This window comes from Camelina sativa, chromosome 10 (assembly GCF_030686135.1).
Source record: "Camelina sativa cultivar CO46 ecotype springtype chromosome 10, ASM3068613v1".
NCBI lineage: Eukaryota > Viridiplantae > Streptophyta > Magnoliopsida > Brassicales > Brassicaceae > Camelina > Camelina sativa.
Genome location: NC_141889.1, coordinates 3364420 through 3384207, shown reverse-complemented (window position 1 = coordinate 3384207; position 19788 = coordinate 3364420). Strand labels below are relative to the sequence as shown.

The 19788-nt window shown below is 35.0% G+C and overlaps 2 protein-coding genes and 4 long non-coding RNA genes across 10 annotated transcripts; 4 read left to right on the top strand and 2 right to left on the bottom strand.

The window, feature by feature from the left end:
* The first annotated feature begins 400 nt into the window (after positions 1-400).
* Positions 401-3502, top strand: LOC104716893 (VAN3-binding protein-like). Its single transcript, XM_010434365.2, has 8 exons — positions 401-537; positions 625-926; positions 1445-1510; positions 2107-2473; positions 2588-2752; positions 2835-2884; positions 2975-3032; positions 3119-3502. Exons 1-8 carry the CDS (start codon positions 480-482, stop codon positions 3334-3336), a joined length of 1284 nt encoding a protein of 427 aa, XP_010432667.2. The 5' UTR covers positions 401-479; the 3' UTR covers positions 3337-3502.
* Positions 3503-6149: 2647 nt separating this feature from the next.
* LOC147935767 (uncharacterized) lies at positions 6150-7022 on the top strand. Its single transcript, XR_015568795.1, has 4 exons — positions 6150-6285; positions 6383-6508; positions 6612-6661; positions 6744-7022. It is a non-coding gene; the product is annotated as an uncharacterized LOC147935767 (long non-coding RNA).
* On the bottom strand, positions 6525-8117 carry LOC104716892 (uncharacterized). 2 transcript variants are annotated; one of them, XR_002033600.2, is made up of 4 exons: positions 7957-8117; positions 7452-7856; positions 7099-7349; positions 6525-6975 (listed from the first exon to the last, which is right to left on the bottom strand). It is a non-coding gene; the product is annotated as an uncharacterized LOC104716892 (long non-coding RNA). The 2 variants fall into 2 exon arrangements; XR_015568794.1 differs by having other exon boundaries at positions 6525-7029; positions 7957-8097.
* A 2225-nt stretch (positions 8118-10342) lies between these two features.
* On the top strand, positions 10343-11363 carry LOC147935766 (uncharacterized). The gene is made up of 2 exons (XR_015568796.1): positions 10343-10605; positions 10707-11363. It is a non-coding gene; the product is annotated as an uncharacterized LOC147935766 (long non-coding RNA).
* An 883-nt stretch (positions 11364-12246) lies between these two features.
* On the bottom strand, positions 12247-13207 carry LOC104716891 (uncharacterized). Its single transcript, XR_015568793.1, has 3 exons — positions 13032-13207; positions 12703-12921; positions 12247-12444 (listed from the first exon to the last, which is right to left on the bottom strand). It is a non-coding gene; the product is annotated as an uncharacterized LOC104716891 (long non-coding RNA).
* A 40-nt stretch (positions 13208-13247) lies between these two features.
* On the top strand, positions 13248-16423 carry LOC104716890 (putative glycosyltransferase At5g03795). 4 transcript variants are annotated; one of them, XM_087469654.1, is made up of 5 exons: positions 13248-13463; positions 13933-14621; positions 14717-14847; positions 15256-15559; positions 15664-16423. In XM_087469654.1, the coding sequence occupies exons 2-5, from the start codon at positions 14022-14024 to the stop codon at positions 16321-16323; spliced, it is 1695 nt and encodes a 564-aa protein (XP_087325780.1). In that variant the 5' UTR covers positions 13248-13463; positions 13933-14021; the 3' UTR covers positions 16324-16423. The 4 variants fall into 4 exon arrangements, with proteins under 4 accessions (XP_087325780.1, XP_010432662.2, XP_010432663.2 ...); XM_010434360.3 differs by having other exon boundaries at positions 13256-13463; positions 15211-15559; XM_010434361.3 differs by having other exon boundaries at positions 13308-13418; positions 15211-15559.
* The last annotated feature ends 3365 nt before the right edge of the window (positions 16424-19788 follow it).

The window sequence follows — 19788 nt, the reverse complement described above, 5'->3', positions numbered from 1 at the left end:
AGAATTAAGTTATTATCTTTTGTCTACTTGTAAGTAAGCTTCGATCTCTATTTTCTTTTTATTTTCTTTCATTGACGTGTGAAATAAGAATATATATGAGCCTAGACTTATATATGTTTTTCGGACTTATGAATGATCTTAATAGAATAGAGTTGATGATTGTATACGTGCAAGTTCTAATGTATCATGAATAATCACGTAAGCAAAGAAAGACCTTTTTTTCTTCTATTAGCAGTTTGGTTAAAATAAAAAGTCTATATATTATAAATATACAACAAACCTTTATTAAAGGACAAAACTTGACCAAACTGTATTTTATAATGTTTCTTTATGTATTAGTTATTAAAAACAAAAGTAATTTACTTTCCGTATAAATGTAAGAAAAATAAATTAAGAAAAAGAGGGAATCAGTATTCAACCTTTTTCATATATAGCCAAAGTAACATAGTGATTCTTCTCCAATCAAATCTCTATCAACAATGACAAGTTTGCACAAAACCCTCTTCACACAAAATCCCACTACTTCTTTAGATCAATGTAAGTTCTTTTCTTTTTTTCTTACCTTAATTATTTACGTTACTCAATCGGTCAAAATAAATAGTGGATGTGTGAGATTTTTGTTAGTGATGATGTGCCATACCGGAAGAGATAATTCATGGAAAAAACTAGAAAACATAGACGAAGAAGGTCCAGCAACGATGATGACCCGTGAAGTGAAGACGGCGTTACCACCGGAAACACCGACGGAGACGATGGAGTTTCTAGGGAGATCATGGAGCATTTCCGCCGTCGAACTCACAAAAGCTTTCTTCAACAATTCCGCCGCCGACACTAACTCTTTTCTTCTCTCTACGCTTGTTAACACCAACAAAGAAGACAGAGAAGATGAAGAAGATTCTACTTCCATGGCTTCTTCTCGTGACTTTGTAAGTCACCTCTCTTCCTATTTTCTAAACCGGTCAGCTGGTATGGTCCTAGTTACGAATAATCTACTACGTACATGGCAACATTACTACATTAGTATAAAATTCTTTAAAATGTATTTAATTGTTTTTGTAGATTTTTTTTTTCTACTATTCGCTAATAGCAATTCAACAAATTGCTAAATACTTTATAAATATTATAATTTTCCCTATTCAGCGCATTTTCCCGATTTTGTTTTATCACACGACCGCACAAGTTTATTGTTTGTTTTTGGTTAAAACTTAAAAGTAACTAAACTTTGCGCATGAACACTTTTTATGTGAAGTTTGTCTATCTTTTTTTGGTTATTGACTTTGTAGTAGTTGTTGTTGTTGTTGTGTTAGTAAAGAATTAAATCGATTTTACCAAAAGCATAACTCTAGTTAGTTACTGTTTTGTTACTTAAATATTTAATTTACACTTCACTTTAAATGTTGACAAGAAAAAGTAAAAAAATGACACTTGTGAATCATTTTTTCAGCTGCTGCCACAAAAAGGAAACAAGACCAGTCCTCCAATAACCCCAAGAACCGGCAAAGAAATGAAGGTATGATCTATTAAATCGGGTTTGTCCGGTTTATCTTTTTCTCAAATCGAAATCATATCTTTAGTCGACGTAAAGAAGGAGAAAAAGCTGGTTGGTTTTGGAACTTTTTGGTTAGATAAAAAATAAAATAAAAATTAACCGAGAGAAAAGAGAAAAGCATTATAATTGTCATGATTAATTCATGCAATTGTTTATTTTAAATCCATTGTCTTTACCCTTAAAAAAGGTAACGTAGTGACTCGTGAGTAGTGAGTATATATGCAAGAGCGGAGGATCTGATTTGGTTACTTTTTATTTCGAAATAATTTAAATCCAACTGTCCTATTGCCATGAGATTATTACTGATTTACTGTAGACGAAATATTATGAAAATGAAACATATATTAGCAAATACATATACATAATTAAAATAGTTGGTAAACATTTTAGAATCCAATGTCTACTCTTACCTCATTGGATCTCTAAATTTCACCCAAAAAAAACATATAAATATCAAGTTGAAACTAGCTAGACACATATTAATGAAATTTATAAAAAGAGTAATATGCATGATTTTTTTTTTTTTTTTTGAAAATCGTGTAATATGCATGATGCAGCATCTTTATAAGAGCATGATAAGAGGGAAAACAATGGGAAGAAGATTGAAGGATCAGAAGGAGAAGAAGAAACAAGAAACCCGAACTCGCAACGCTGAGATCCACGCCGCAGTCTCTGTCGCAGGAGTAGCTGCGGTTGTAGCCGCAACCGCTGCATCTAACGCGGTTGCATCCGCAGAGCATGCGGCTGAATCAACAACCGTTGCGGTTGCCGTTGCGTCTGCAGCAGCTCTCATCGCTTCGCATTGCATCGAGATGGCGGGAGAGATAGGGGCCGGTTATAACCAGATCGCAGCAGCCGTTAGCTCTGCGACCAACGCTAGGACTAACGGAGATGTTATGGCTTTAACGGCAAGTGCTGCAACAGGTACATAGTATTTAAATTAACACTTGTTTGGTTTTTGAAACTATTTTACGGTTTGGGTTTGGAATGGATATATATATATTTCAGCTGATTTTGAGGTTTGTTGAGAGATTTCAGCGTTGCGAGGAGCTGCGATTCTAAGGTCAAGAATGGAAAGGAATAACGAGAACAAAGCAATGCTATATGCAACAAAGGAGAACGTAGAATTGGAAGAGAGAAATGTATTTGGAGTGATGACTTTCGTTTCTAGAGGAGAAGAGCTTCTGAAACGCACCCGCAAAGGTAACTTGTAATCCAAGAAAACTACTTTGATCATGTGATGAAACTAACATAGTTAAAAGTATGGATGAATACTTGGTGACAGGGGATCTTCATTGGAAGCAAGTATCTTTTAACATCAATTCAAATTGGCAAGTAAGTTCTTTTATTTTGTGGGACACAACTTCCATTCAAAATTTGATTTATTTGAGGTTCCTCATATATATACTCTTACTTTTGAAATAGGTGGTTCTTAAAATGAAGAGCAAACATGTGGGTGGAACTTTCACAAAGACGAAGAAATGTTAGTTAACATAAGCATTCCTACTAATTTGATCGTCTTACCTTTTTGTGAACCAATATTCGTTTGACGTTTTCTCTTTGCTGTAGGCGTTGTCAGTGGAGTGTGCCGAGACATACCAGAATGGGCTCATAGAGGACGAGTAGAAAAAATGGTAGAGCGGAGAGCCTACTTTGGTGTGAAGACCGTCGAAAGGGTGATTGAATTCGAATGTGGTAACAAAAGAGAGAAGCAAATGTGGATAGAAGGGATTCAACAGCTCCTTAACTCACTTGAAATCGGTTCTAGTGTTCACTGGAAACATTAGGGTTCGGATCAAAACACTATAATTCTTTCATGTTTGAACATATTGTGATGAAGATTGAACTTCTCGTTTCACGTGTGTTGAGGAAAGTATGTTTGTGTCTGGTGTGATATTCCGATAGTTATATTTTCTTATGTATCAAGTTACATGTTAAGAATGCTCAAATTAATAGCATGGGATCTTAAATAACATATAAAAAAAATATATACCAGTAAAACTACTCAAATATTTAGTTGAAAGTTTATAAAATTTGGCATGGTATCATCACATGTAATTTACCCAACAATATAATATAATGATTATACTCTTCATCCTAAAACGGAACCTTACTCTAGAACGAACCAAAAATTAATATATTGAAAGAGTTTAGATGTGTTAGCAAATCTCACATATAAATATGTTTGAAATATAAATTAACAAAAGGTACATATCCCATTCAATTTATATAGTTATGTTTTTAAAAAATATTATATAAAATTCCAAATAAAAAATCTTTTAAAAGAAGTTAAAATATATATTAAATTTACATAATGATGGAAAAATAAGTTGAACTTGTGAAATCTCTAACAATCAAATGACTAAATCAAATGACATAATCCAGAATCCGATTACTACCTATTTACATCATGCAGTATTTGTAAACTTAACATTTTTTTATTTTTAAAACTCTAAAATCCATGAAAAAAGAAAAGTTACAATGATAACTATGATATATTTATTACATTGTGTTGCAATGTTAAATGCATCCGGCCGGTAGATCCAAATGAATATATTTAAGATCATGTGATGGTGGTGTTCGATTTTTTTCTTTAAGGAAGCGACTGTACGTGTGATCATAACTAACAAAAATTGTAAGTTTTACATCCTAGAGGAACTTGTATCATCCAATATTATGGATTTTTTTATTGGATGGAAACACTAAACTATCAGAAACAATTAAGTCACTTCTAAAATTTGATTTATTTGACTACTGTGAGTAGTGAGTATATGCAAGAGTGGAGGATCTGATTTTGTTACTTTCCTTATTTCGAAATAATATAAATCCAACTATTATTGCCATGAGATATTACAACCAATTTATATTCTTCTTTTTTTCCTAAAATTTCTTATAACCCATTTATTTATATAACTCGTAAAACACACTTAATTAAAAAGAGAAAAAAGTAATAAAAAAAAGAGATTATAATAGAATTATAGAATGCTTTGACCTAATGGACCGGGAAATATGAATTGGGATAGTAAACGCGATTTTTGTGGCCTTGAATGAAATCGGGACACGCTTTGCCTAGGCCGTGTGGAAGAAGAAAAAAAACTAGAGAACCAAAGAGGAAGAAACCCTAATTTCTAGAGAGATGATGATGCGGATGCGGGGTGGATCCACCATATTTGCTAAGGTACCCCGAACCGATTGATGACCTATTTTTTTCCATATTGTTATTGATATCTTGTGTTTTTGTTGGATTTTAAGCCATATTTTTGCATAGTTTTGTTGCATAATCTTGTCATTCTAGGTTGTATTAGGAGCATATGCATTTAGTGTCTCATTTCTCAGGCTCTTGGAGTAATCTCACCACATTTGGAGCAGTTGCACTTGTTTTGGTGCAAAGAAGCAAAAAGGAGTGGAATTGGAGAAGTGTGAAGGAATCAGGAAATCACCATCGGCCAAGCTCAATCGACCAAGCCATGACCGCTGGAGCCACGCGAACTCGTCAATCGGTCGAGCCATGACCGATGGAGCTCAAGAGGGGAAATCACCGTTTACACCATCGGCCAAGCTCAATCGGCCAAGCCATGACCGATGGAGCCACGCGGCCTCGTCAATCGGCCGAGCCATGGCCGATGGAGCTCAAGAAGACAAACTAGCGGATGACCCAGCGGGAAGCTCAATCGGCCAAAGTATGCCCGGCCATCTCAATCGGCCATCCCAATCGGTCTAAGCTTGCCCGGTTCACCTAAACCCACACTTGTTTTAGTTTTAATCCGGGTTTGACCCGGTTTGTTTTGGGTTGACCCGGATCCTTTTCTGTTTTCCTATAAATACTCTAACCCTATTAAGGGGAGAGGGATCTTTTGTTTATCTCTTGTTTAGCAGCCACTTATGATTCTTAAGCTTATTTACTCTTGGTTTGTTGAATGATTGAGCACAAAGATCAAACTCTTTCCTTTGTGTGATCATGATGATGAGTGAGTAGATCATTAGAACTTTGGGCTAGGTAGATTAGGGAGATATATGATTGATCTTTGATGTCTAGAGCCTTATTTATGTGTTTCCTATCTTGTTTAGTGTTAATAATGCTGGAAAGCCTTGATCAAGCTTGAATCTAGACATTAGGATTTCCATTGCCCAGAAGGTGTTTGATGAAATTCCTAAACCAAACTATTCAAGGGCTTTGCACTCCTAGCCAATGGAAATTGATGATTAGGGTGCTTAGTGGTATTAAGACTTGTTCTTAATGCATGCTAGCTTTGTGATTGCCTTTGGAAAAAGTTGATTATCACTTGATTAGCATAGGAATCTCTACCATAGAAATGGATTGATTTGCATTAGTGTTCTTAGCCATAGGATTGTTCTTGATTGTTGCCTAGACATCTAGGATTGGTTAGCTATCTCCCAAGTCAATTACCTTGCCCAAGGTTCACTTGTTTAATCTTGATTTAAAGTTTGTTGTTAGTTGTGTTCTGTTTATTTTCTTTAATTTGTTTGTTAGTTAAGATTGTTACAACAAAACCAATTCCTGTTAAGAATAGATTAAACAACTTTGTGTATTCTTAGTGAGTTGATTAATGCAGATTGTGGATTGATAATTTAATTGACTGAAATATACTACATCAGTTATATCTGAGTTTTTTTCCTTTCCGACAATCAATTTCTGAGTGTGTATTGTCAGAAAGGGATTCCATCTGGATCATCTCGACAATGCTCCTCCTCCTCGTCTAACAACAACAATACAGGTAGGTAGGTAGCTAGCTAAATTCTTTCTTGGATTTTTCTTCTTTAGGATAATTATTGCTCTTTTCATGTTTTTTCTTTTTTTTGGTCTCCTCCAAGTTCGTGAACTCAAAACCTCGAAGGAGGTTAGTCAGGCATTGGTTGGAATGATGGCAAGACGAATTCCAGACGCCATCGAGTCTCTTGCTTTCAAAACGGGAATTTTCTACTTTGGATACAAAGCAGGTATGTAGGTGTGTTGTGCGGAGGATGATATCTATTTTATTGATTCATTTTTGAGATTCAACAAGAAGAACCCACTAATTATATACTTCTTCTTTCTTCCCAGCTACATATAACTCCCCATACAATCCAGAAAAGTATGATTCCGAGATAGAGGTAAATTAAATATAGAAACAAGATTTGAGGTTTGCTTTGGGTTTTATATGAGTTTAATGCATCTTCCAACTCATGGTTTCAGGACTTGTCTGCCAAGCGGCAGGAGCTGGAGAAGAAGAAGGAAGCGTTGCTTGCTAAGAAGATGCAAATCTCCAACCCAGTTTAGCAGTATTTGTAATTTATCTCTATGGCTTGTCGTGTCTTTTGTAAACTTCTTAACTAGCTAGCTTGATGGATGTGCCCGTCCTATACCCTTGTCTGAATTCCATTCCGAGTATGCTTTTCATTCGTGTCTAGCTACTTTTGTCTGATCCCTTCCTTAAGGCCAATATTAATGGATAATGCACGAATGCTTGGATAATTCTAGTCTACTCAAATAAAAAATGTTTTACAATCAGGAAGACGCAAAATAAAAACAATACCAGAAAAATTCTTACCATGTTGGATTGATGGAGGAGGCGCATTGGCCAGTTTAGGACATTGATGGGAAGCTCCTTGGAGCAGACTAGATAAGTTTCCGTTGGGCATCTAGCCATACACCATAAGCCCCTTATATCTATCTGGTCGACCTTTGTAGTTTCGGCTTCTTTTTTGAACAAGTTCTCGTTCAAGAGCGGCAAGCCATCGAATAGAGATAACCATTCTGTCATTGTAATTGCCTTTGAAAAGACAAGGCCGTGTCGGGGTTCTGCTAAGAACATGTTCCTCATCGAGCTTATCTATCAAAAGAACAAGAAAAAAAAAAACCAAAGACATTTCTACTCTATGGTAAGAGTCAAAAAGCACTTACAAAAGGCAGAAAACAATAACATCAAAACCGCTGTTCTGATCAGAACTCAACCTATCGATCAATCAATCTCACAACGTAGTAAAAAGACAGGGGATCTTTAAAGGACGGCGGGCTAGGGTTGCTAAGTACATAAAAGGAAGGAAGGGCGCTCCTTTGCTTTTCTATCTATCTACTTGAACACTTCTCTAGTTCTCTGGCTTCAGCTTCGTACTCTTGGATCTGTCTTTCAAGATCTTTCCTTTCTAGCTCAAGCCTTTCTTTCGTGTCCCAATCCTTGACAACAACACCCGTGATGTCGCCGTAAGAATATCCGGCGACAAGTGTTACGGCACAACTAAACATTTTACAATCGACATGCTGGTAGAACTTATTTGCAAACTTGATGAAGCATCGCCCAATCGCACCCTGAAAGGACAAGTTTTGCAATCGACAAAGGAAAAAAAAAAATCAAAATCAAAAAGTACTAAGAAAAGAGCAAGATAACTTTTTTAGGTCTATTCATTACCTCCTTGCCTCCCATCTCTCTTCTTCTTCTTCTTCTCGGGCTCGTTCTAAGGGTGGTTACTCTTCGATGATTCGATTCTATAGAAAAAGCTGAGTCTTCCCTTTTTGGTATCGTCTAACGAATTAGACAAAAATTCTCCAGCCAATTTATTACAAAAACCCTCAACTATTCCTTTTTGTTTTACGATTTAAACCCCCAACTAAATTCCGTTATCAAATCTAACACTCCGTTTGTAGAAACGTTAACAAAAAAACACTCCTAAAACAATTTAACGTTCCATGGAAACGCTGCGTTTTGGACTGGTTACAACTTACAAAGAACAAAACAAAAACGACCTTTGTAGTTTCACAAAGAACAAACATGTGGGTGGAACTTTCACAAAGACGAAGAAATGTTAGTTAATATAAGCATTCCTACTAATCTGATCGTCTTACCTTTTTGTAAACCAATAATATTCGTTTGACGTTTTTTCTTTGCTGCAGGCGTTGTCAGTGGAGTGTGCCGAGACATACCAGAATGGGCTCATAGAGGACGAGTAGAAAAAATGGTAGAGCGGGCGAGCCTACTTTGGTGTGAAAACCGTCGAAAGGGTGATTGAATTCGAATGTGGTAACAAAAGAGAGAAGCAAATGTGGATAGAAGGGACTCAACAGCTCCTTAACTCACTTGAAATCGGTTCTAGTGTTCACTGGAAACATTAGGGCTCGGATCAAAACACTATTATTCTTTCATGTTTGAACATAATGTGATGAAGATTGAACTTCTCGTTTCACGTGTGTTGAGGAAAGTATGTTTGTGTTTGGTGTGATATTCCGATAGTTATATTTTCTTTTTCTTTTTTTTTGTCGGTCGATAGTTATATTTTCTTTTTCTTTTTTTTTGTCGGTCGATAGTTATATTTTCTTATGTATCAAGTTACATGTTAAGAATGCTCAAATTAATAGCATAACATATAAAAAAGTATAGACCAGTAAAACTACTCAAATATTTAGTTGAAATTTTATAAAATTTGACATGGTATCATCACATGTAATTTACCCAACAGTATAATATAATGATTATACTCTTCATCCTAAAACGGAACCTTACTCAAGAACGAACCAAAAATTAATATATTGAAAGAGTTTAGATGTGTTAGCACATCTCACATATAATATGTTTGAAATATAATTAACAAAAAGGTACATATCCCATTCAATTTATATAGTTACTTTTTAAAAATATCTCATATAAAATATAAAATTCCAAAAAAAAAAATTTCTAAAAAAAATTAGAAAAATATATATTAAATTTACATAATGATAGAAGAAAAGTTACAATAATAACTATGATATATATTAAATAAAAACTGAATATTTTTTATTTTTAAAACTCTAAAATACGTGTCAAAAAGAAAAGTTACAATAATAACTATGATATATTATTACATAATTTTTTTTTAATATATTGTGATGGAGGTGTTCGATTTTTTTTTGAAGCGACTGTATGTGTGATCATAACTAACAAAAATTGCAAGTTTTACATCCTAGAGGAACTTGTATCATCCAATATTATGGATTTTTTTTTTTGGATACAAAAACTAAACTACCAGAAACAATGAAGTCAATTCTAGATGGCCGTCCTATATAGAGTATAGATAAATAACATGTACTAGGAGCAGCTGACTAGGAGGCATGGAGATACACTAATTAGAAAATTGTAATGCCGATCATGAGAAGGAAAAAAAAATGTAGTTGCATTTTTTGAGTCCCAAAAAGAATAATTTATAAATTATATATCTAAGTTCAAAGGTCGACATGATCACATTCGTTAGTTGTAAGAATTAAGGACTAAAGAATGGAAGTAAAGAATGAAGATAAGGTTATGGAAGTAAGGAAAGAATATGATAAGGCTGTTAAAGTAGGTGGATGGATGTCAGTGAAGGATTCCAGGCCATGGGATTTGACATCATCTATAATGGATTTGTGAATTTCGTTGACGGTAGCTTGTTAATAACAACTGAGTAGTAGTGTTGAGAAAGTAGAGTAGTGTTTTGTTTGTAGTGTTAAGAAACTAGTGTTTTGTTTGTGTCTCAGTAGTTGAAAGTAGTTGTAGCTGTTTATAAATAGTAGAGTCCGGTGAGATTTTAATTCTTATTTATCTTTTTATATGTCAATTTTGATTCTTTAACAACCAAATATGGTGCAAAAATATCATTTAGAAAATTGAATCTAGATATATCTTCTTTTAAAAAGTAATGAAAGCCATTTTCCATAATGAAAAATTAATGATAATAACAACAAAAAATAGAGATTAAGATGCAAAGTTTGGTTGATAATCAACATTATCATAAATAACCAACTTTATTTTATCAATATTATGTTATCTACAACGGCACATATAGATTATACAAAAATGGGATGTTAATTAGAGGAATTGTATCGAATCGTTTTTGGTGTAATAGGGACTTGGTTGATGAGTGAGGTGTATGGTAGTCTGGTTTCCCTGAGATCAATGGGTAAACAAAGTTGATAAACATTGTTGTTTCAATATTAAACCCAAAAAAAAAAAATAAGAACAACAAAATCCAGAGAACCAAAGAAGAAGAAACCCTAAATTTCCAGAGAGATGATGATGCGGATGCGGGGTGGATCCACCATGTTTGCTAAGGTATCCCGAACCGATTGTATTGTTTTCCATATCGTTAGATCTGAGTTTTGTTTTTTTGGGACAATCAATTCCTGAGTGTGTGTGTCTGTGTGTTTTGTCAGTATTTTCGGAAACGAATTACATCTGGATCATCTCGACAGTGCTCTTCCTCCTCGTCTAACAACAACAACAACAATTCAGTTAGGTAACTAGCTAGAGTCTTTCTTGGATTTTTCTTCTTTAGGATAATTATTGCTTCTTTTCATGTTTTACTCACTTGAAATCATGCTTAACTCAAATCATAGTACACAAATCATGCTTAACTCACTTGAAATCGGTTCTAGTGTTCACTCGAAACATTAGGGTTCAGATCAAAACACTATTATTCTTTCATGTTTGAACATAATGTGCTCATGTTTGAACATAAGACACTAAACCATGTTTTCGTTTTCTTTTTTTACAAAACTCCAAAGTGCAATTAAAGAAAAAGCCCCTTTGGTTGTTTTTCATCAAGACACCATTTTCTTCTCTGCTTTTAAAAATTCAATTAAGTGTATGCTATGAAATCTTTAACCAATTTATTATTATTATTTTTTTCCTAAAATTTCATTTAACCAATTTTAAAAAAAAATAACTCGTAAACACACATTTAATTTAAAAAAAAAAAAAAAAAAGAGATTAAAATAGAATTATAGAATGCTTTGACATACTCTAATCTTAATAAAGCATGATGTTATAAAAAAAAAAAAAAAAAAAAAAAAAAAAAAAAAAAAAAATGCTCTGATATAATGGACCTGGAAACGTGAATTGGGCCGGGCCTGTATAAGGCGCGATTTTATGGGCTTGAATGACGAATAGTTTCAGAGATGTGTGAATAGTTTCAGAAATAAGGCAGAATAGTTTCAGAGATGTGTGATAAGGTTTTAGGGTACCTCAAACCTCTCACAACGATTGTTCAACTACACAAGTACAGGCATAAACTCTCCAATTATTTCCTAACATCTAATTATAGGCTATAATACACTTGGTTTCTTCAACCTTACAAAACTCTACTGCGCACTCTCTCACGTGCTTCTTCCCACTTTTATCAGTGCGATGAATACCTGACAGTGACAGAGAACAAAAAACCAAAGCCTGCGGTATCTGATGGCCAGATAAGGTTCACATAACATAAACTCACCAAGCTACTAAAACCTTGAGGAACAAACCAGAGAGAGAGAGAGAGAGAGAGAGCTCAGAAACTCTGGAAGCTGACCTGTTGTTACTTGGTTCCCTTATGAAATCAAGAACACCTAAGTAGCCGCATTGCTTAATCTAAACAGGAATCTCATCCGTAAGAAGAGAGCTATTAGCCAATTTCAGATTCTTCAAGATACCAAAGCCCTGAAGAAGCTCAACGGCGGGGGAGTCACGCACGCACGCCGCTCTCAAATTGGACAATGGATGGAGCAGTTTGAGATTGCGGGCGGTATAATGTCCCTTGCAAGGGGACTGTAAGTACTAAAGGTCGGTTATAAATACATGGAGAAAGATCTAAACACAGTACAAGCAGGCGCCTAGAAGAGGAAATAGAAAACAACAAATAGTAGACGCAAAAGGGGGATACTAAAATAACTTGAATTGAGAGCTTAAACATGGCTGACTACGAAAGAGGAAAGAAAAAAAAAAAACAGTGGACATCATATAAAATGGCAATTTAAGTGTGCGACTTGAATACAGAAAATACCAAAATGCATAGAGGTCTAAACAAGTTTGTAGATAAAAGAGAAAAGACAGAGAGGTGGCACTGTGTGGCTGGCTGCATATTCTTTATTTCCCTGAATTCTACTAAACAGCATTGGCAGCTTCCGAACTCCCCATCTGAAACACAACACCAACCAACCATCATAAGAAAAAAAAAACCAAAGATATCTCTACTCTATGGTAAGAGTCAAAAGCACTTCACAAGGCAGAAAACAATAACATCAAAACCGCTCATCTGATCAGAACTCAACCTTTCAATCAATCAATCAATCTCACAACGTAGTAAAACTAAAAGACAGGGGATCTTTAAAGGACGTGCTAGGGTTGGTAAGTAAGTACACATAAAGGGAGGGGTTTGCTTTTCTACCTACTTACCACTTTTCTGGCTTCAGCTTCATACTCTTGGATCTGTCTTTCAAGATCTTTCCTTTCTAGCTCAAGCTTTTCTTTGGTGTCCCAATCCTTGACAACACCACCCGTGATGTCGCCGTAAGAAGCTCCAGCGACAAATGTTACGGCACAACTAAACATTTTACAATCAACATGCTGGTAGAACTTATTTGCAAACTTGATGCAGCATCGCCCAATCGCACCCTCAAAGACAAGTTTTGCAATCGACAAAGGAAAAAAAAAATCAAAATCAAAAATCAAGTAAAAAAGTACTAATAAAAGAGAAAGATAATTTGTTTAGGTCTATTCATTACCTCCTTGCCTCCCATCTCTTCTTCTTCTTCTTCTTCTTCTTCTTCTTCTTCTCGGGCTCGTGGTTAAAAAATAGAGTAAATACGATATATTATTAACATGGAAGATAGATTTTGAAATAAAATGTGTTATGCTATCTATACTTTTATGGATATATTGAAATAAAATGTGTTATGCTATCGATATATTGTTTCCGTATTTCTCACTTTATGGATTTTACAGCTGTGCTTTTCTGACTTTTGTCATTTTTAAAAAAGGGAAAAATATAAAAAGAAATAGTAATAAAAAAATTCCCTCCCTCTCTTTCTCTCTCTCTCTCTCTCAGAGTCAGAGTTTCTTTCTTCCGGCAAGATTTGTGGGGAAACAAACGATTGAGCCAGCTTCATTTAGTTAATTCTCCTCCTCCTCCTCTCCCGTTCATGTTACAATTATCGGTAACATATATATATATATATATATATATCCACTACTCTAGTCCAATAGTTTGATTTCAGTTTTAAGATATAAATTGCTTGTCAAGACTAATAATAATCTTCTCTAGTTCAGCAGCCTTGTTGTTTGTTGTTGTTGTGTCCTTTTACAAGTTTATCTATCTTTTCATGTTTCGGAATTTAATTTCTTTTTACTAGCAGCAGCAGGAATTGAGTTTTATTTTCCTTTCTTTTTTTTCTAATTTGATTTGCTTCGATTCAGCTCCGTTAGCTTCTTCCATTTCTCCGACCAAACGAGTGAATAGATTCGTTCTAGCATAGCACGATTTTTTTCTTGTTCATATATCACCTTAGTACTGAATACTAAGTAAATACTATTACTTTCGTTTTGATGATGTAAGATCCAATTACGGTAAGTAATATATATATATTCAGTTGTAACACCCAATTCGTGTGTTCTATATCCTTGCAGATTGTGATTTGTGGTTAAGATCGGTTTGTCTCTTCTTCTTCATGGAGTGTTCATGTTGAATTTTGGTGGAATCTGGCTGGAAGAAGGCAATGAAATTGTTAAGATTTGCTGGTCTAGTTTTCGTTTTTATCACAATCTTCCAATTTGTCAACATTCGTTTTTACAATGGTGCTATCTTCTCTCTACCTTCTTCTCAAGATAAGTTTCTCGTATCATCATCAATTAATGGAAGCACAGAAGAACACCCCATCAGGCCATCCAGTGCTGCTGACTTATTGTATTCTACTAGTTCTTCAAGATCCGCTCAACGGGAAATAACAAGTTCAGATGTACTTGTTGGGGAAAGAGCTGGTCCAGAGGAAGACCATGTACTTCTTGGCTCTGATAATAATGACACTAATCAAATCCATGAGAGTTTGGCAGAGGATGATGCTAAAGATAAGGAAACTCTTGATGATTTGTTACCAGGAACTAGGAGCAGCAGCTCAGACGAGAAGATAGTTGAAGATACTGACGTTGCTTATGAGAATACTAGGAAAGTTGAGATTTTGGAGAGCAAGTCCGATCCTTTAGTTGATAATCTTTCCTCAGATGTTAAAAGTTTTATGAAAGTATCAAATTCTGGGGTGGTTTCTATCACTGAGATGATGAATTTATTGCATCAAAGCCACACTTCTCATGCCTCCCTGGTATGTCTTTTCTTCAGTCTCTCATCATGTGTGCTTGTTTCTACCATTACTACACCTTTGTAGTTCATTATTGATGTTTTCATTGTATTTTGCAGAGATTAAAACCGTCTTCCCCTGTTGATCAAGAACTGTTGTATGCAAGAACTCAAATTGAGAACCCACCTTTGATAGAGAACGACCCTTTACTGCATGCTCCTCTGTATTGGAATCTTTCCATGTTCAAAAGGTGAGTTAATATTATACTTTTATGCCTCTCGATTACTCTTTCTCCTGTATCTTACTAGGTATATTTTTGATTTCTGCTATGCCAGTTGAGAATGTTATCAATAATTAAGGAATCCTTCTAGTTAACATAGACTATATATTACCACAACCCTGCACTTTTTCTTATTTCAAATTTTCTTGTTTAGAGAAACTACAGTATTCCTAAAGTGTTTCAGTTGTCTTTCTTTGGATCTTTGATTTCCTGTTTAGTATTCTCAGTTGTGAAGATTTTGTATACGTGATGTTGTTTTGGTCAAATGGCTATGAGTTGTGTGTCTAGCTGGATATATACGTCTCTTCTTCTATTTTCTTTTTCACAATGCAGGAGCTATGAGCTAATGGAGAAAAAGCTAAAAGTATATGTCTACAGGGAAGGCAAAAGACCCGTACTACATAAGCCGGTGCTGAAAGGCATATATGCTTCTGAAGGATGGTTTATGAAACAGCTCAAGTCCAGCAAAACATTTGTCACAAAGAACCCCCGGAAAGCTCACCTATTTTATCTTCCTTTCAGCTCCAAAATGTTGGAAGAAACTCTCTATGTCCCTGGTTCTCACAGTGATAAGAATCTCATTGAGTTTTTGAAGAACTACTTGGATATGATTTCCTCCAAATATAATTTCTGGAACAAAACTGGAGGATCTGATCATTTTCTTGTTGCTTGTCATGACTGGGTATTCTTTTCTAATTCCTACTTTATGTACTATCTCACTGTTTTGTGATCTCGGTGAACACCATTTGATCTGTTTCTTCTTCGTTTGTAAATCCATGCTTTCAGGCTCCTTCTGAGACGAGGCAGTACATGGCCAAGTGCATCAGAGCACTATGCAATTCTGATGTTTCAGAAGGTTTTGTGCTTGGTAAAGATGTAGCTCTTCCTGAGACAACTATTCTTGTTCCTAGGAGACCACTTGGAGCTCTTGGAGGCAAACCTGTTTCACAGAGGCAAATACTTGCCTTCTTTGCAGGCGGAATGCACGGTTACCTTAGACCTCTCCTATTACAAAGCTGGGGAGGTAACAGAGATCCAGACATGAAAATATTTAGTGAGATACCTAAATCTAAAGGTAAAAAGAGTTACATGGAGTACATGAAGAGCACAAAGTATTGCATCTGTCCAAAAGGGCATGAAGTCAATAGCCCTCGGGTCGTGGAAGCATTGTTCTATGAGTGTGTCCCGGTTATTATATCCGATAACTTCGTGCCTCCCTTCTTCGAAGTTCTAAATTGGGAGTCTTTTGCGGTATTTGTGTTGGAGAAAGATATTCCTGATTTGAAGAACATATTACTGTCCATAACTGAGGAAAGGTATAGAGAGATGCATAAAAGGGTCAAGATGGTGCAGAAGCATTTCCTTTGGCATTCTAAACCTGAGAGATTTGACATATTTCATATGATACTTAATTCCATTTGGTACAACAGAGTTTTTCAAAGCTGAAACCACAGAGTAGGTTTGGGACTGCAGATTCAAAGTAATTAACAGAGATTCATTCGTTAATATAGCAAAAGGGGGGTTGCAAAACGCCCAATTTCTCTAATCATAATATGTCACTAAAAAAGTATAAACTACTTGAGCAATCTTACACAAACGCGTTGCCTAAACGCAGTATTAAGACACCTTTTTAGCTCGTCATCATTCACTTTACATCGCCTACATTAAGACACGCTTCTTACTTCTTTCACACAGTTCAAAGGTTCAAATATGGCTAAGCGATGCAGCACACTATAAGAGCTCGTATATGCTCTTACAATTAAATTAGATATATAACTTGAGAGAGCCTTGATCTTCTTGAGAATATCTCCAACAATGTCTATAGTTAAAAATTAAGACTTAACTTGCAACACTTTTCACTACTTCAACCACGTTTTTTCAGTGTTCTCAAAACAACAAACACGTCTGAATCAAATTTGTTATGCTCCACTTCAGTGAAATAACCTTTTCAGAAGATCTTCATCATGAATGGCAAACAAACATATAATCATCAACTTCATGTTGCCGGTTGAAAAGGTTCAATCATTGGTCCCAAAACAGCGATATGAGCAATGAAGGATCTTCGATTTTGATTCATCTTTTCTAAAAGAACGTTTACATAATTGACTTGTGGATAGTCGACGACAAACATTTGTAGGACAAAACATAAAATGATGGGGATACTTTTCAGTATATGTATGACTTATGTAGTTCATTTGATTGGTCATGCATGTTTTACATGGAATATTTCTTTTTCGTCTTGATCTAAAAGGGAATTTCTTTTTTTGTATATCGTGTCCTACGTTAAAGCCAGCAGCCTATTTGGACCAGATAGGTATTGCTTGTAACCATCATCTTGCACAACTTATTTCTAAAGAGGACCACATATATAACGTGAGTTATATGTGTGTACTTGAATATGTTTTTTTTTTCCTAATTAAAACATCCAATTGTAAGATCACCACCAAGACAGGTAGGATGTAGAGATGAGAGATTGAGAACAAACAAAAAATGAAAACATTTGTTCATCAAATCCTCTAGTAATGGTAAAAACAAGTCCCTGCAGGCGGCCCTTAAAATGTGTTCCTAAATTTGGTAAATAATTTCGGGCCTAAATCTCTCTCCGAGCGCAAAGGTAAAGGAGAAGTCTTCAAAATAAGCTCGTCCTAATAATGACTTTCTTTAGTTAGCACTCTGTATATGCAGGCTCATGCTGGTGAAAGCCCATGCTTAAGGTCTTATTCAAATTCTGGGGCCACAAATGTGTAATTTAATCTAGTTTAAACATATAATATAGTTACTTTTAAATTCAGTTGTCTACTTTTGAATAATTATTGAATATCGGTATCAACTTTACGAACATATTTGTTTGATAAAGTACTCATTCTATTTTCGTCCAAAGAGAAAAAAAAAGGTTCTCAGTTCTCACCCTATTTTAATGTATAAATAATATTTTTCTGTTTTGAAATACAAATGTCTTGCTACCGTATTTACATTGTCTAATACAGTTTTCATATCCACATATATACTGTGGTTTATTACATTCAAAAATAGTAACTACCCTAATTTGTCTATTAGACATATTTATATCCCTAATAGTAGATTTAAAAAAAAAAAAATCTAAATAGATGGTGACTTTGGTTGCTAGATGGCTTGTCTATAAATCTAAATGGTAACTAATCTGACAAACAAACTCATATACAATTTTTACTTTAGATAATGATGAGTTTTACCCCAACAAAAACAAGCCTTTCTATAGTGTGAGACATAGCTTTTCATGCTTCTGGAGATTTTTTGTTTTTTTTGGGTCTCCTTCGTTTGACGAGACATATTCGTTTTCATCCCCTTCGGTAATCTTTTGTTATCCATCATCTCACATTTTTTAAGTTTCTATTTTTACTGATATTTTGTTATTTTCTTCATTTTTGTCGACTAATCATACTCATATACTAGCTCATATAGTACTTTTTACTCTGAGTGACAATTAATATAATACCTTATAATATGGTGGCAGGGGGTGTAATAATTGAATCACGTGAGGCCTTGATTGGTCACGGTTTGGACGCGTGTTACGCGGTGCGTGAACCGTAGTCAAGGAAAGAGAGGGTCCAAAGCTGTCGAGAAACACCAACAGTGTGTAGACTTAGCTAGACAGCTGGACTTATCTTTTCCGTACGACTTTTTTTTTTTTGTTCTTCTTCCACATTTTGTCGACTTCTTCAGTCTCTCTCTCTCATAGTCTCATTTGTATTAATTATTTTTCAATTCGGAATTAAATCGTGGCATTCATTTAAAAAAGATTGTGAATTAGGTGAAGTATGGTAGAATGCATGGAGCCAACTATGATAAAAGGATACTCAACTATATCAATTATATGTATTGCATGATCATATATATGAAGTATATGTTGTTATGTGATCAACATCATACACATAGAATCTCGGTTTACCGGAACATTTACACCGACGTTGACCTATCATTAATTCGTCGGAACCGAAAAGAAGACCCGATCGGATTTTCTTTTTATTTGGTAACATCTGAACGAGAAGCAAATCCTCACTCTGACTTTTTCTCGATTTCAACCAAAACACCAAATTCTTTTGCAGATTCGATTCTTTTGTCGAGTAAAACCTAGGTGAAAAGGAGATCTTGTTCTTGGCCGCAAATGGACAAAAGTGACAAGTTAAAACGATGGAATCGATGATGTTTTGATGGAATCGATCTTGTTCCCTATGTTACCAAATAAAAAAGGAAATTGAGATAGTTACCTCATCTGAACGAGAAGCAAATCCTCACTCTGACTTTTTCTCGATTTCAACCAAAACACCAAATTCTTTTACAGATTCGATTCTTTTGTCGAGTAAAACCTAGGTGAAAAGGAGATCTTGTTCTTGGCCGCAAATGGACAAAAGTGACAAGTTAAAACGATGGAATCGATGATGTTTTGATGGAATCGATTTTAGGATTTAGTTAATTAATGGGCCAAAATTTTAATTTAATTTCGGCCCATTAACTGAACCCAACAAATATCTGAACCGAGTCAGGTTTCGGGTTCGGGTAAACAAATCCGATCGGGTCTTCTTTTCGGTTCCGACGAGTCAACAGTAGGTCAACATCGGCGTAAATGATCCCGTAAACCAAGATTTTATTTGTATGATATTGACCACATAACAACATATACTTCATATATGTAACCATGTAATACATATAGTTGATGTAGTTGAGTATTCTTTATCATAGTTTGGTATGTGTGGCCATACATTCTGCGTTACTTCAGATAACTCACAATCTTTTTTCCTTAAATAAATTCCATTCAATATTTTGGGCTGTTGATATCTGATTCCAGCTCATCAAACTATTAGTGGGTGGAGAAGAAACAAACTAAACAAATTTTTTAAAAAAAAAAGGTGACGCCGACAAATAGTAAAATTA